The sequence below is a fragment of the Anticarsia gemmatalis genome, chromosome 12, assembly GCF_050436995.1.
Source record: "Anticarsia gemmatalis isolate Benzon Research Colony breed Stoneville strain chromosome 12, ilAntGemm2 primary, whole genome shotgun sequence".
In the NCBI taxonomy this organism is placed as follows: Eukaryota; Metazoa; Arthropoda; class Insecta; order Lepidoptera; family Erebidae; genus Anticarsia; species Anticarsia gemmatalis.
The window spans coordinates 7451447-7469029 of NC_134756.1; the positions used below are offsets into that span (position 1 = coordinate 7451447).

At 34.6% G+C, this 17583-nt stretch overlaps 1 protein-coding gene across 2 annotated transcripts in view; it reads left to right on the forward strand.

Moving 5' to 3' along the window:
* Positions 1 to 17583, forward strand: part of LOC142977030 (semaphorin-2A-like) — a 341213-nt gene that overhangs the window by 165622 nt on the left and 158008 nt on the right. For both annotated transcript variants that reach the window (XM_076120703.1, XM_076120702.1), the window contains one exon: positions 16890 to 17041. In XM_076120703.1, the coding sequence (XP_075976818.1) occupies positions 16933 to 17041 (109 nt within the window). In that variant the 5' untranslated portion in view covers positions 16890 to 16932. The remainder of the gene's footprint in view (positions 1 to 16889; positions 17042 to 17583) is intronic.

Sequence of the window (17583 nt, forward strand, 5' to 3'; positions counted from 1 at the left end):
GAAAAGACACGTTCCTATACTAATTGTAGATTTCGCGATTTTTGTCGAAAAATACAAGTAAATACTATAACTAATTGTAGATTTCGCGATTTTTGTCGAAAAATACAAGTGAAAACTATAACTAATCGTAGATTCCGCGATTTTGACCGAAAATACGAGTGGATATATCAACTTAGCGATGTTTGGTCCAGTTAGATATATAAGGATAGACACGGGGTTATGGAAACAGTGCGAATAAGGATTTACTCACAGTAATCTGCTGCTGCCCATGCCGAGTTGCTGTCTTGAACGATGTTAGCGAGATGCTGCTGCTGCCCGATGCGGTATTTGACGAAATTTGTAAGTTCTTCGAATCTTAGTCAGGCTGTTAGTTGCCGCGGAGTACCGATTTTTGTGTACGGAACGACGAACTTTACGCGAACTTAAGATCCGACCCGACTGCGCCAGTCAAATTAATGGACAGCACTTTATTTAAAAAAATATATTTATTTTATTAAAATAAAGGTGTGCTCGCAGAGCATCAAGCCGAGACAATTACAGGAACAGAACTGGATTATGGTACAAATGACAAAGCTTTTATACATGTGATTTTAGTCACGTGGTATCCGCTATGGCGTGATACATACAATCATGGTATTCATAAATGGTCTTAACAGTGAACAAGTAATCGTAAATCAAATGGTTATAGTTTTGGCGCTCATTAAAGTTACAGTAATTGACCAACTAGCATTTGACACCGTAACTCTAACCCATTGATTATTGTTCTCTAACCTATTGCTATTGTTTGTAGAGGCCTAGCAGGATGCATAACTAGCTTGTGGGGAAGCTAAGTGTGTTTATTTATACTTTTATATTTCATGGTTCTTAGAAAATAACTGTAAATGTGTAGATAATTTTATCTTATTACTATCGGACTGACTTTAACTGAAAGCGTTAAAAGACCTTATCAGTACCGCGATTCTGTACAACTATCGAGTATCGACTACCGAGTAGCTATCGAAAAATTTTGTATGAAAAATTGATCAGCGCCCCTAGCGGATTTTCGCAACAACTATGTTCTTCAATGGCGCCATTTCCCACCAAACATTAAAATAAAATAAAATTAAATAAATTATTTTTTTTAGCTGGAGCGCACTTAGGGGCAATTCGAAATTCGAATTTCGAAATAAAATGTTCTTTCCATTTTTAATTTTAATAAATTATTTAAATATTCTTTATTAGATAATTTTAGGAAGACGAGGCCAACGAGGCTGAAAAGGTATTGTCTCCTTTGTCTACTTCAACGTAGAAAAAAAAATGACGCTGATTCTTTTTTTGAATAATATAGAATAATACCTTTTATGATTATTTTTTATCCACTATATAATATATTTAAAATTAGTTTATACACAATTATTACCCAATTTTATTTAAAGAACAAATTTTCAGAACGAATCTTTTTCTCACTTTAAATGTCAAGTTTTCGATACTCGATAGGTCGCGATTCTCTGCCGGATTGCTGCCGGTTTCCTAACGAGTAGCTCGATAGTAATGTATGGTATTCGATAGCGTGACGTTAGTATCGAATGTACAGAATCGAGGTACAGTGCCTCGATTCTCTACTACTATCGACTACCGACAACCGAACTGTCATCGAGAAATTTTGTATGAAAATCTGATCAGCGCCTCTGACGGGTGTCGTAGGAAACATTTTGGCAGTACATTCTAAATGTCAAATGTCGATAGCTAGCCGGTTGTCGGTAGTCGATAGTGGTACAGAATCGAGGTACAGGAAAGGAAAAATAGTATATTTTCCTTAAGAGCTATAAGCTCACTAAGAGCTATAACTCGGGTTACAAAAATATCAATTAATCATTTATTCGCTTAGTAACAATATTGGCGAATGGCGATCAATAAAATAAAACAAAGCACTCTACATCACTTTACAATTCTGAGTTAGGTACTTGTTCTGGACATGTTTATATAAATCAGGAGCGTAAATTCCTAATTGAATTAAAGGGCAATCGGATTAAAAGGGATAAATTATGTACGTTTCAAGCCCAGTGCTCCACCACCTAGTGTTTAGACCGAGATGGATTTACCTAATTCACTATTCGGACCAATTTAAAACCGAATGAATGAAAGATTAAAAGGGAAAGGTTTGGACTACAGTAGCTCGTTTGTATAGTTCGTGGAACACTAACATATTAACGTAATATTGTTTCGATTACTTTACAATGGTACTTTACAACATTGGTCGGCTATGTATGTTTGTGTATTTGAAAAGTATTGACTTTTTCACGTAAGGAAAGCAATATGAAGACATTTCCGTGCTCAAGTAATTTTACCTAAAGCAGTACTCCATAAAGATACAAAATTAAAACCGAATTTTTGTCCAAAAATATAACCCGAACAAATTATGAGACAAAATATTTACCCGCCCATTTTTTTATACGCTACATTGATTACGAACTCATTCATACAACCGTTTAGAAGCTTACAAGTCACTTAATCAACAAACGGAAGGTTTTACTCATTGTTATCTTCTTTTGTTAGCTCCCCACTCCGAATTTATTACGTAGCAATAACTCAAATAAGTGAATTCGCTTTTATGTAGAAGAAAAAACTTATAAAACTCTCTGGTCTACTGCCTGAAACCGAACAATGGCCCTTCAAAGATGCCGGTCACGTTTTGTCGCCTTAAAAATGCGACGCATAAATCCATAAAGTACTCGAAAGTATTACTATTCCTTCTCGGTTTTTCCTTTGAACTGCATATTATTATATTAGATTTTTCCTTCACTAGCACCCCTAAAACATCCACGAAGAAATAGATTCTGATTTTTATTACTTGCAGTGAATAAATTTTGTTTTAATCAAATAAAAGTCAGCTAAGACAGTCTGGTATCGGCTTAAATAAATATAAAACTTTTGTATTGATTATATGTACAATAGTTAAATTCCATCTGTATTTTAGTTACAGCATTTTACAAAGCTATATGAGTATTGTTATATAATTTCTAATTAATCAAGTAAAAATAAGAACTTATAGTTTAGCGAATGCCTTTGACGTGTGCTATTAACTAGATTAATAAATTGTTCCAATAAATAAATAGTACATATTCTGATGGTTAAAATTTTTAAAACAAATAAATAATTCAAATATGTATAATGAATAAACTTCAGACAGCAACATCGTTTTGCTAGAAGAGGCTAAAATGTGGAGAGTTGAGAATCTAATATTAATAACCTAGATTTATTCATTAGCTTTCGTACTAGCAAGTTGAGTAATATTTAATTAAATAAATACGTTAATCTTTATTCGAAAAACACTATAATGTTCAGTAATAATCATTTAATTCCCGATATAGGGCAATTGGACATGTACAACTAGTCGACCATATGAAATAACTATGTAAATAGCAATATTCGAGGAAAACTACCGCGCCCTTTGCAACAGTTTTAAAGGATTAATTTAATAACAAATGTATGTACATGACGCATATCAATTACATCCAATTTGGACTCCACTTCATCAGATATCGTAACACAGTTTAATTATAGCACCCATATTACTCAGTAGACAATGTAAATTAATTTGTTTACTAGAATAATTGGCATCATTTGCATACATTTTCTATGACCTTAGCTTGTATCCAATTATTCCAATCAAAGTTCATTGCAAGGGCTCGTGAAAGTCGACAAATATTTGTCAATATATTTGTATTAGGACGGAATGTGTAACAGTTTGTACTGATTATGCATAATTCATGCGCCAAGCTAAATAAACATCGTATCTGGAATGCTAACAAACTGAGGTGTGTACAATAGTCAATAGTGAGACGCGGAGACGGCATACCGATTGTCGATCTGCATATTCGAATACCTAAGTGATATTCCAACTATCCCGCCTCCCATGACTCTCTATACAAACTGAAACATCATAAAATCCATGGAATGCCGATAACGGCCGACCCCACTCTCTGCGCACGGTAACGTGTCAATGTATTGAATTTCAAAGATGATTAATGGGATTACTTGAATTCTCGGACCTATTCTATTTCGTTGTTGTTTTGAAGTGCGCATTCTGAAAGTTAGGGTTGTGAGTAGTTGTGACGCATCACACACGTGTTAGTCTGTTAGATACAAAAAACCCGTCATAGTACCAATCATTTTATACAAATCTTAAAAGTAAGTTTCGTAAAAGTTTATCTGAGATTTATAGCTACATCTGAACCAATCTTGAACTGTCTAATCAGCGTTGTTTCGGAGGAGGAAAGTCTTGTACCAAAAGTTGCCTCATGACTCATGGTGCACGAGATTGGATACAAGGGAAAAGGATATAATATATTATTACGTTAGTACATTTCTTCTATGACTCACCGTCGAAGTATTTTACTTTCGTAACCTAAATATTGAGCAGTGATAGCCGAGTGGTATAAGTTGACACCTCCCACGCAAGTGGTCGCAGGTTCGAACCCAAGGCAACACACCAATGACTTTTCGAAGTTATGTGTGTATTAGAAATAATTGTCACATGCTCCAACGGTGAAGGAAAACATCGTGAGGAAACCTTGCATGCCTAAAATTTGTTTAATACATTTATTGAGGGCATGCAAAGTCCCCAACCCGCACTTGGCCAGCGTGGTGGACTCAAGGCCTAACCCCTTCCTCATTACGGGAGGAGACCCTTGCCCAGCAGTGGGACAGTAATGGGTTAAATTTATTATTATAACCTAAATATTATGTAAATTTACTTGTTTCAAAAGACCCTTTGAACCATAAAAATGGACCATTAATTTGCCATTTTGATATTATGTCAAACTTTTATATTTTCTATTCGGTGTAATACATTTGTTTTTAAAAGTAACTACTATAACCCCAAACTGAATTAAGTAACCTAATTGTTCAAACATTCAGTCTCTATTACTTTTAATTAATTATACACTGAATTCGTAAACAACCACTGAAATTTATGTTTCCACGTGGAATGACTGGCTGAGTTATTATTCAAAGAACGAAGAAATTCAATTTGATTAATTAATCCTCTGTACACAAGTATTCATATTGTTGTAAATATCTTGTAAATTTGTTAGTTTTATTCTTACGATTAAGTGCGAAGTGATCGAGTTCATTGACCTCGAGACCTTAAGATTTAAACCTTACCTAATTTTACGCCTATTTATTAAAAATACTGGCAGCATCTTAGCAGACGAACATAAAGTAAGTGACTGTCGAAATGTTAATATTTTTTTATGTAAAAACGTACGCATAAAACTCAGTATTAAATATTTAAGGGTTAAATTCCCAAAGGGTAGACCATTGTCATGTTCATGTCTACTATGCAATGCACCTTTATGCACTTTAAAACACATTACATAGTTTGCCACTCAGCGCCCGAGGCGTAATGTAGGGACGAATCATTTACCGACCAAAATGAATCAATATTTTTTTCAACAGCAAGTTCCCATCGCACTTTATCCCACCTGGGATTTGTCCCCAGCAGCATTACTCATTTCATGCTACCATTAATCCAAAGAGGCGATAAAATGAATAATAACAATGCAATATGAAAACATATTTTGGAAAAGAAAAAGCTTATTTCACAGTGTGTGCACATCCTGCTATATCTCGTATGATTTCTCAAGAGCGTAGCAAAAAATATTTTGCTGGCATCTACCACATTGTAACAATTTTACATAAAGGAAGAATATTTTTCTTTTATTTCTAGAGGCAATAATGTCTGGTTTTCTCTGCTTATCTAGCTAAGAGTTTTTATATACTTTTCGTGTGTATATCGACAAAATACTTGTATTGTTCGCGCTTACGTATCACAAACTTTTATGATAATAAAATAATATATACTGTATCAAGAGGTTTCACAATTCATAGCCTAAAAGCTTCTGTTCAGACTGTGTAAATACAATGACAAATAACAATACAATTTATGTCGATAAAAATATTGAATGCTATAAACCTAGAACTGATTCTTTTTGTACACATCACCATCATATTATTTAAGTTCACAATAATTTTGAGTCAACAAATAATTTTTTTCACCTAAAAAATGCATTAAAACATAGCGTTTATTTAGAATCTGGAACTGGTCAGATAGTAAACAAAAATCTGTATGTTAGTACCTCCCTAATTAGCAATGTGTACTCAGTCGGAGGGGACTTTTGCACTAATTACGATTAGCGAGGGATGGTCAAACGTGCATACCGTTGCCCGGCAACTAACATTTTAGAGGGTAAAGAGATGAATGTCAGTTCAAATTGTTCAATAAGTATGTAAGTAAACTATTTTGCTGTAACGAAATAAAACAATAACAAATCATTTCATATTAAAAGATGTTTTTAGCTTTGGGTATTTTTAGTTTTATAAGACTAGAAATGGGTCTATTGATGCTTATTATAGATTATAAAACTTTTGTACAAATTTAAGTAAAAATGTTTTTCATTTTACCTCACACAAAAAAGTACATAAAGGAGCTTGAAACGAAAATCCTTTAGAGCCAAACAAAACCCTGAACCCATTAGACGCGGTCAGTCTAGGTACGTACAATACAACATCAGCCACTCCAAATGAAATATTTTCTCAGTACAATAAACATTTGTTGAATTCATAAAGTTTTCTCATAGGCCGACTTTTTCCCCTGCCGTTTCGGATGCCCAAAAGTGTGAAAGCATGTTGTACAAGAGAGAAACCCGGGAAAGGGGAATGTCTCCCACATGACAGGCATCACCTCGGGCGACGCTGCTTTTTACCGTACCACCCTTGCCGTAAAACGGGGTCGGAATTGGGCCATCATTCCATATTACAATTTTGAATTAGCCACGTGTGGTAATCCTCTTAAAATCTAGTGGTTTAACCGGAGCGTGGTCTCTGAATTAATATCGTAAAATACAAGTATTGTTCGAAATGAATATAATTTTCTACAATTAAATCCTTCCATTGAAAATTTTAATTTTGTTAAATTTTATTGTATTAATAAGTTTAGTAACAAACCTAGCAAAGAAGATAATTTATTTGTCTGAAACCGCTGTATTATGATTCCCTAGGTATAACTTTTTGGCGTTTGAATTTGGTTATTCGTGTAGTTCAAATAAAATAGGTTTTAAACCCTTGATTCTATGATTCACAATAGAAAAAAAACTATAGGATAGGAATTTTCATTATTCCGCACAAATGAAGTTTTATCGATAACGTGACGGCTAGTTTTAGAATTTCCTCGTAATAATGGATGGTCACATAAGCCGGTGTCTCTCCAACTCCACATTTCATACTTGGACGGGGAATGTGAAGCACGCAATGGCCGCACGTCGAATATTGGTCACCGTCAGGTATTCCTGACTAGCTTCATTATTATTTTATAGAAATATGCTGGGAAATTGGAGTTGCCGGTAGATTTCATAAAGTGCTACAGAAAGTTTCAAAATATTTCACGAGTAAGTGTAACGTCACTGTCTATATCCAGACAACTTCTAAACAAGCGCGTAACTTCGTAACTCAGAGATGAAAGTTTAATGAATAACGTTTACTTTTACTGTCACGCTATACTAAAACGAATAATACGTAACCTAACACCACGGGTACGCACGCTGCCGCCTATAGAGACGTATTTTCATAAAGTGTGAAAAAAGGAAGGCTCTGTTGTTCAGAGGTGCGAACCGAGTCTCATATTACCGATAGACAAAACGATCCGACAGCGAAAACTACCAAACTACCACAACCACAACTATCCCAAACTATCAAACTATACACAACCGTACCGCAGAAAAAACACGGTTCAGTTTTGATAGTGATTCAGTCGACTTGGGCTGTATTATTTCCGGCACAAATTATACTTTATCCTTGAAGACCCAGAATAGACAAAAGTCACCCCGCTCGACACTTTTCTCCATTGGAATATAGACTTTATTTATGAGAACAAAAATTACATTTCTGTTCTCGTTTTATTTTAGCTTCCATTGGAAAATGTCATCGCGACAGGACTAGGCGTAAGTGAACGCGTCAAAGTGTAAAATGAGGGGTTTTGCGCCGTGTCAGTGAAAGTCATTAGGAATGGAATGGATGAAAATTGCGTGCATATTTAGGTAGCTCTCTAAGTTAATATGAACGACGTGATGAAATGAAAATGTCCCGGCGTTTTTGTCGTTTAATCTCGAGTGATTTTGGACCATTGGGAATTTGGATTTTTTTTATTAATTTTAAGCGGATGGGTGATTACTAAGGGACATTGTTCTTAGCCTCTTTGAATAGGGATGATACTGGCGGTGGCTGTGTTGTGATGAGCATTATGTAAGGTTGGTTCATCTGCGTGTGCAATACGGAGTGGGTTAGGTGCAGTGCTCCGCGGTGGCTAAATCAAAGACAACAATGGGTGGGTCGGATTGTCTGCGCGGCGCGGTGAGCACTTTGCGCCACTTTCGCTACTTTGTGGATTGTGAGAGGCGCCGTGTCGGAGGAGGTGGCTCGCGAAATTAGACCGTACCGTTGGAAAAAATGTTTACCTCCGTGATTGGATTCTATATTGATGGCCCGTAATAAACGTTATACGAGTTTCGCACTACATATTTGCGGGAACTAAGAATCTTTTCGTAAATCTTCTTGGAAACCTGTAGGACATTTTCGGGGAAAATACTTGTTACGACTGTCAACTTAATTCAGATAAACTGTAAGTACTAAAGCGCGTTTGGTGCTTTTTTACTTTTTGTTTGCACATTTATCAGTCGGACTTTTTTTGCTGTCAGTATTGCTAACCAGACCATTAAAAGCGAGGGTGTGAAAATTCGCTGCTTATTTTCACCGTGCATAGCTACAGATACATAGAGGTACAAGTATGTAACCATGCTTTGCTCTCGGCTGTGTTGAATACTTTGCAACTGTTGCATAATAGAAATAAAATGAAAGAAAGTAAGTACGTCTGTACAATGACTATGTTGCGTTAATATAATGAAATGAATTTTACTGTGACTAACTTTACTTTTAGATCAAAGAAAAGTGATACAGTAAATTAACGTCAGTTGTAAGCTTTAAACTGGGTCTGCTCACTTCAAAAACTTAATTAGTTCTTTATTAGTTATTGAAAGCACTTTGATAAACCAACAATGTGTAATTGACAGCATGTCTAAATATAATTATTTTACGTCAACTTCGTACGAGGTTGTACTTGTGATTGACGTCAAAGTGTAATCACTTCAAATTAACGGAATAATTACAGCATAATCACTATTGAAACAATCAATAAAGTTGCTGTCAATTAATAATCGAAATCATGTCGAAACCACATCTTGAGTAAAAGAAGAAAACTTTTTAAATGTAGAATTGGGACTCGAAAGAGTGTTTTTAATTGAAAGTGGAAAACAAAAAACGATTGAGGGGCGTAGCACGACAGAAGCAAATTAAAAGGTAGAAATATTAGAAGTGCAGTCTGCAATGTCGAGTTTTATCTGGTTGGTTTCTTTTGTGCCTGGCATGCTGTTATCTGGTAGTCTGGCAGAGTTGACGGTATCGTTGCGGAATGGCAATGTTGCGCCAAAGATGTAACTTGATGCTGTCACGGCGGGCCTCGCGGTGCCTTCTCGCGTTCGCTTTACAAGCTTCAGATGCATATTTTGTTATTGAATTTTAAATACTGCGGCGTATTCAATGACGTTGTTTCCGGTGAGAGCAAACGGTAAATATTTATTGTTTATTTTGTTTACGAAATATAACTTTGATATAAAAATTTAAAGTTAGATAGACAGAGGAGATCTTTATTTGTGACCCTATCCATAATTCATTGTAGATACTGAAGGTAGTCTTAAACGAAATTACTTTTATATTATTTTCCTCTTAAAAAAAGGAGTATGAATAACAATTCTGCATACGTCTGTGATTTTCAAAAGTTCTTGAAATTTAAGATTATACTCAGCTATTACGCTCCTAAGTAAATGTTGCAGATCATTCCCTCAAAATTATCCCTTAGCCTCTTACAACCCCCAGGGGTGAAGTTGGGGTGATTTAGGAAGTCTCAAAATCATATGCAATAGTAACGTGGCAGGATTAAACCCAGTAATAGTCCATAAATTATGGGGGCCATCGTTGAAATGCACCACGGTAACCCGTATTTCTTAAAACCTGATATATTTTGTATTGGGGCGAATTCTGCGGTAGATTAAAAACCGTCACGTAAATGTTTTTTTTTATGGCCTATGGAAGAATTTGTAGGTTCGAATAATTGATTTAAATTAAATGTTGTTTTTTTTTGAAGAGCATTTCTACTTTCAAATATTTTTCTTTAGTTTGTAGATTGGCTATTAATGCGATTGTTGCTGTTGATTATTCAAAATTTCTATATTTTGAGAATGAAACCCACGTCCTTTTTTGAAGCCTAGGCACAAAACTTCTTAAATCTCGTATAGTAACAAGCATCATAATTATGTATCTACACATTCATTTGGTTTATAAAACAAATTTATTTATAGAACTTAGTTATAAATGTCGTGAACTTGTGGAATATAATTCTAAATATTATGTTTACTCTCATCACAGAACTCCCACGCGAAATCTTTTGAAAATTTTGTATTTAATGTCGCGTTTTACCTTGTTTGTTTTGCTACAAAAATAAAGGTGATGATTTGAAATCGTCGGTAAAGGGCACTTTTTGCGGTTATACTTTTGAAAAAAAATGCTCTTTTCTTACAATTACGTCTCAAAAAAATCTCAGGGTATAAGTCTAATTTTTTTGTTTATTAAAATACCAAATCGAATTTAAGCAATACACTTTTTATATGCTCGCAGCGCTTTACGTACCAACTCGTGGTAATCAGTGATTGCCACATAAAGAAAATCATATTACATATAAATAAACCGAAGCGAAATAATAATTCCTCGTTGTTGTATAACCACAACGTTAAATTTGTTCGGATTTCCCCAAAGGAAGCTAACGGCCAATATTTCCTCTCACTTATGTTGCTTTTCGCCAATATTTCATATTAATCCGTTTATACGTTTATCAGCTTTTCCTGCACGGTATCGGTTTATGGACGGCAAAATATGTCGGTGGAAAGAAATCTGCATTATTGGAACGTAGCGCGTTCGTATAAAAATAAATATCGAGTGTTAATACCCAGTCGTTCTTACAATGATTATTTTATTTTTATTTGAAGATTATTATTGAGAAGGTTGGAGTACGAAAAAGGCTTCATAGCTCTCAAAATAAAAGTAGCGAAACACACTAAGTGGATAGTAAACAAACTTGTTCTTCTATGTCTTTAACAGAATAAAATAACCACAGCACAGTTTTATTTTATAAACATTCCTTTGCACAACAAAGTATTAAGATAAAACTTAAAACAACTGCATTAACTTGCATAAAACTAGCGAAAACATAAAATGTTCATTTTAAACAAAAATCTGAAACAGTATTAGAAGTGTAGCTGCAGTCAGTCTAATTCAATTTTCTCTGTTGCTTACTACGTATGTCCGCATGAAACCACTTTGTTGCCGGCGCCGGCGTCAGGCCCACTGGATTTCTTTGTACAAAGGGCCATGTCGGCGCCACGTGCACCCACATCGTTCCCACTACCTTTGTGGATGCACTACATAATGAAACTCGTAAACCAGAATAAATAATAGTTCAGTTAATTAGTAAACTCATATTTTAAAACACATATTCATAAGAGCTTAGAACAATAACACGCTTATACCCTGGTAATATTCCGTTCATAAAATGCAATACAGCTCTGGGGACGCGGCAATTAAAACAAGACGGAGAGAAGCCAGCATTGTCTTCCTTACTCCCGACCGTCTATAATTTTGATAATAGGCTAGAAAATATTCTTTTGTCTTCAACAGACTATCTGGTAGTAAGCCGTCGTTCGATTATTTGCCGAGAATAAGGCGCTGTCGGCTATCGTTAAAGCTTCACTTTTATGGCGTCAATAAGTTGACAAAGGAACTCGTCGTCCTTGCATTTAATGGTAAATCATGAGGCTGATTATCTTGAATTGTTGCCAGCATTGTTGTTGTAACGATTACACAAATCTTGATAGCATGAAATGTATGTCAATAAAAGGAATGACATAATTTGATAAAGAAAATTGACGTATCAAATCTCCCCCATTTTGTACAACCCTCTATTAGCACTGATGAATCCTACGGTAGACTGCTCTTAAAGAAATTGACGATTGTAATTTTGGTCGGCTACTTTCTGATAATTAGCGATCCATTTATCACCTTAAAAACTAAAAAGAAAAACTAAGTAGACGCAACGTAGGATTAAAGCTTAAACGGTTCGAATTCGTTTTCACTAGGTCGAGGATCGAAATAAAAAAATACGTCTAACAAACATGACTTTAAACAAAATAACAGGCGTAGTAACAATCCTTACGCCTCGAACAATGGATACTACACATCGCGACAACAGGTTTTTGAAAAAGATTTTATAAAAATTGTATAAAGTGCAATTCGCACGGCAATAACTCGGCGCTCTCGGAGTGCTACGAGCGTTCTAACTATTGTTAATGACCCGCCAAGGGCATAATTACATTTTTTTCACACCCTCACTAATAGCAATTTCACTAATTTCGTTAATTCCAAGCGCGAACTTGTACCCGTTGTGAGAAATTAAATTCGAACTGTGGTTTGAAAATTAAAAGTTTTGTATTCAGATTTATAAATAGACACCGCTACGCAGAAACATAAATAGCATTAAAATATCTTATTTTCGAAATAGTAATACTTAATTATCTTAATTATTTAAACAAAGCTATACTTACTCTTATTTGGATTTGCTTTTAAAAATGTAGCTTTGTACAGCACGTACTTAAATAAGCCTACATTTTACCTTTCCAATTACATTTAATCACATCAAAGTACATTTAGAAGTTGTAAATAATAAAAAGCAAATGTAACTTTAGTATCGAGCTTTTGTATTGATGAAAATAGCACAAGTCTACTTTTTGCTTCAACCAAAATATTTGTTCGTACTCTGATTACAAAATTAATGTTTAAAGTTGCTAACTTTTCGCAATGATTGTAAAACAAAACCCGCAAATCATTTGAAAAGCGGCTCTCTGCCAGGCTCAATTACTTTTTAAAAGATAGACGAGGCTTTTATAACTTTTCTAGGGTGTTTCATTAAAAATTTCCTCAAAGGGACCGGAGCTTGTCTCATTATTATATAGGATTTGAAGAGGACAAGGTGCTACGAACGACGAAACTCCGGTACAGTTTACCTAAGGCGAACGTTCAAGCTAAAACGAGTTGCTATTAATATTTAATGTTCCATCTTTGTGCCTTTTTTGTTGCATTTTAAATATTTGGTTTTGCCAACTGAGTGGTTTAAATGTTCGCTAAATTATATCTATAAAATCATATAGGTACCACCAGTAATTCTAAAAAAATAACATCTAGATTTTTTTCTGAATTGTAGTCAAAAAAAAATTAACAAAACCTAAATAAATTTTGTTTTTATGATACTGACTAATAAGCTGGTTAAAACGTCAAAACTTTTCCTAGCAACAAACAAAATTGATCATTGAAACGATATTCGCATACTTTTTAATGGGCCACTTGATTGAGTGCTGCATTGAATAACCCTTCGCCCTATAAAGGCGTCATGGTAAGGCCAAATAATTACGAACTGGCTCACGGCAGAATCTTTGATGCCTTAATCAGGTGTCGACCGAGAAGCCACGCCCACTGCAGTAATTAGAATGTCTCCTTGTATAGCCGTGGCTCGCACCTTTACCATGCGAATGAATAACGACGACACTTAATTTGGTACTGATGAGTCTCGCCTTCAATGCCTGTCGCTAGAGCCTTTTTTCAAACCACGATCTGTAATTGATCCAACACAAAACTACGTTCATTTTTATAGGCTCAATACACACCGGTTTAACTAAAGCTAGTAAAGAAATTAATATTAATAGGATTAAACTGTCCGGTGGGATAAACATCGAGAGCTTACAGATAGGCTTAACCGACTAGCAATTTTATTTTCTAAACGATATAGAATAAAGCTTAGTTAGTGTGTTAGAGTGGGAGGTATCGTTGTTCTCTTTCAGTCGTACTAATGATTCACATTGCAATTACAGCAGCTTACTCGAGCACAATTACAAACAACCATCTATTATTACTGCGTCTCTATATGTATGCATTTGCTTAATTTTGCTTTCTGTTTCGTGTGCACAAAGGGTTGAGTTAATACCGATTTTTGAGGTTTTGATTGCTTAGACTACGGTGAAACGTGTAGTGTGCTTATTAAAAACAAATAGTTTGTCTGATTCTGATATTTTGCAGGTTCTCTACCACAAACTTCTTAATATATTTTATTTTATAATTTTTCATTTAAATACTGCACACAAAGTCATATAAAACGTTTAATTAACAAATAATTAAATTAACTTATACACTGAGATGTCATTGTTAAGAAAAAAAATATATGCTCTGTTCTGCTTAAAGCATAAATAATTACGTATTTACATTAGTTTAATTTTACAAATAATTCAATTATTCATAAGTGCTACACTTTATACAAAAAGTTATTGCATTAAATTATTAATTTAAAGAACTCTAAAACTATATGAATATAATTTTAATAAATATCAATCTTCATTTAAATTGCGTAATAGTATTTAATGACACGACTTTAAGATAAGATATGTTGATCAGATTTTTTAAAAGGCTCATATTTTTGACAGAATTTAAAAAGTAATGAAGTTTTCTTTAATTTGAAGCAACTGGGACTCAATATTTTTTGGATAAAAATAATATTATCGTGTAATTTCTCAGTCTTTTTATTATTTAAGCCTTTCATCTATCATATCGATAATTGGATGATTATAGGGATCTGTAATATAGAATAGACAATTTTTTTAAATGTTGAATGGGTAGCGTCAATGTATTTTTATGTAAAAATAAAAGAGATACCAAAAAAGATTTTCGTCGGCAAAACAATCGTCAGTTTACTATACGATTTGGTGGAAAACAAACGCTTTTGAGTGGCAATTGTCCAAACCTTAATGTTAATCAATTGTGTTTATAGCTTTAAAAATCTTTTTAATTATCTTTTGTGTTTATTATTATTTTAATTAGTTATTTCATTTTATTTGTCTCTTTACTGTCACAATAAAAGTAAAAAGAACATCTGAAATCAGTGCCTAATTGCTTTTTGTTGAGAGCAATATCTACTTTGTGAGATAATGAAGCTATTCGTGTAATGTCATCATCAATGCAAATACACCTTTGATAAAATATGGCTAAAAGAAAGATAAATTTACATTGCTGTTAGAGTGACTCATTAGAATCGAGTCTGTTTACTTAGGCCTGTTTAAAAAAACAGTCAAACATTTTACTTTGTAAAAAAAATTACTTATGTAAGTTACTTGGTCAAAGCTTTCTAACGAATTTATTTTATTTTTTAGATGCTTAATTATTTCTTTTTAACTTAATTGATGTTTGGCATCTAATACGCCTACGTTTTAGATTTTTTTTTTCTTTTACCCTGTATTTTCAAAAAGCCGAGTCTCTCAAATAGATCCATTAGGACTGCTCTAAGTTTCACATATCAAATGGATTAATTTACATACGTCGGCAAAATGGCGTCAGACGACGTGACAGTTAATCGAAATCTTTGAACAGAAAGGACGACCAGAGCGTTCAGTTTACGGCGTTCAAATAAAAAAACTGATACTGAATTGCTTTTCCCTGAAAACGATAGTGTGAACGAGGCACAGACAGTTCTGTGAAGCTTTACAACTGCACACGTTCGTTTCATCGTGGCTACACTACGTGTGACATAAAAGTTTGACAAAGTGTTGATGGTATGATGACCGTTCAATTTCGTATGTACTCCAGCCAATATTCAGTTTTATAAATTAACTGTATTTGTCACACACAAAGTATGCAATTTGAGCAGTGCTTTAGTTAAAACATGTAAAACTATTCTATGTCTAGTGACTTACGTTTTGATATGTACTTTTTACGTGAATATCACTTACCTAATCCTTTTGAAATAGGTATTTTGCAAACCCACGTCCTAAGCCAGGCCAACTAAATCCATTGTTAAAATGTAGCCGACTAGACGTCTACATGACATGATCAAAGCAGAACATAACAAGGACACAGTACGAATTTTACATAAAATATTCCAACTATAAAACCACTAGAGGATGGATGGACCAAGTACAATATTGTACAAAGACGCGTAGGCGATCCTCTTACCTATCCTAACATTGATTCAACTCGCATAACACAAAGGAGGTTAATCTAAAATTCTGTAATAAATCCGCAAAGATATAAAACTCCATCTAGGTTCATAACAATTTTAATCCACCTTACAAACTTTGTCGTTGAAGAATAAACACCGTGGCATTTTTTATAAAAAAGGGAGAATCCGCTTTCCTTTGGCGCGTTATCTTTGGAATCGTACAATATTCAGATGGAGTAGGATTTGTGAGTTTAACTTTTTCCAGTTATTATTCATAAATGCAAAGGCGCTAGATATTAGGCGAACTCACTTCAAAAGTTGAAGGATTGGATTTGCGAGTTGGATTGGATCTTGTCAATATTACATTGAACTGTGGCTGATACCGCCTTTGATGCGATAATGTTTTATTTCGTTGCCTATTCGCATTCGTATATCATTCGATTTGTCAAAAATACGATCGAGGTAAAAGTGGTTTAGGTTCGCTTTGTGTTTGTGAACAAAGTCAAAGTGGAAAACAATATTTTCCTCACGTATGCTTTATGTTAAAAAAGTTAAATTCTTGGGCGTTTTTGGTCGACTATATAATATCAGTAACTTTTTAACTTGTAATGACTTTGAAAGAGCTAGGTTCATAATATCATTCATCACTCAAATGCCAAGTCTAAATCGATCCAATGAGAGTAGAGCATTAACTTCTCTCTATTATTCACAGGTTACGTCTGCGACATGGAACGCATAGACTGAACTGAACCAAAATGGACGAGTTGATGCGTGCAACACGGAGCGCAATGGCTCTACTATGGATCTTCGCAGGATTAGGAGCTGTCCACGCCGTCAAAGTTGTCATTGAGCCCCTGCCTAAAGGTAAGTCCATTTCAAACCTAAACTAATACTTTACTCAACTCATAACCATTATTTTCGTAAATGAATTTCAGCAGTACTACATAATTTACGTTTCTAATTAGAACTTTCACGACAGTTTTTAGAAAGAAAGCAAAAAATCCTACAAAATTAGTTTGAAACACTTCTAATTTAGAAAACTGCATCAGAAGAAATGCACATAAAAACAAAGGAGGTCCTAACCTGTCGCTCACAGAGTGTAAACAGAATCGGGTGGCGAGTCTTAATTTAGTTTTTTTTAGACCGAACCGTGAGTTCCCCTAAAGTTCCTCCCCCAGATGTTGGCACGACCGACTTCTCTTTAGTTTCGTTTAATTTCCTATCTCTCTTGTCGTGACGTTTATTACGGAGTAGCTCACCCACACCAGGGCAACATCCAACCTACTTTTGTTCGCGGGCACTAATAACCATTTGGAATTAATTTTTATTCGTAGCTCTTGGCTGTCTATTTTCGGACTGTGCCGCCGCGACGCTTTATTGTTTTCGCATTAATTTACAGTCCACAG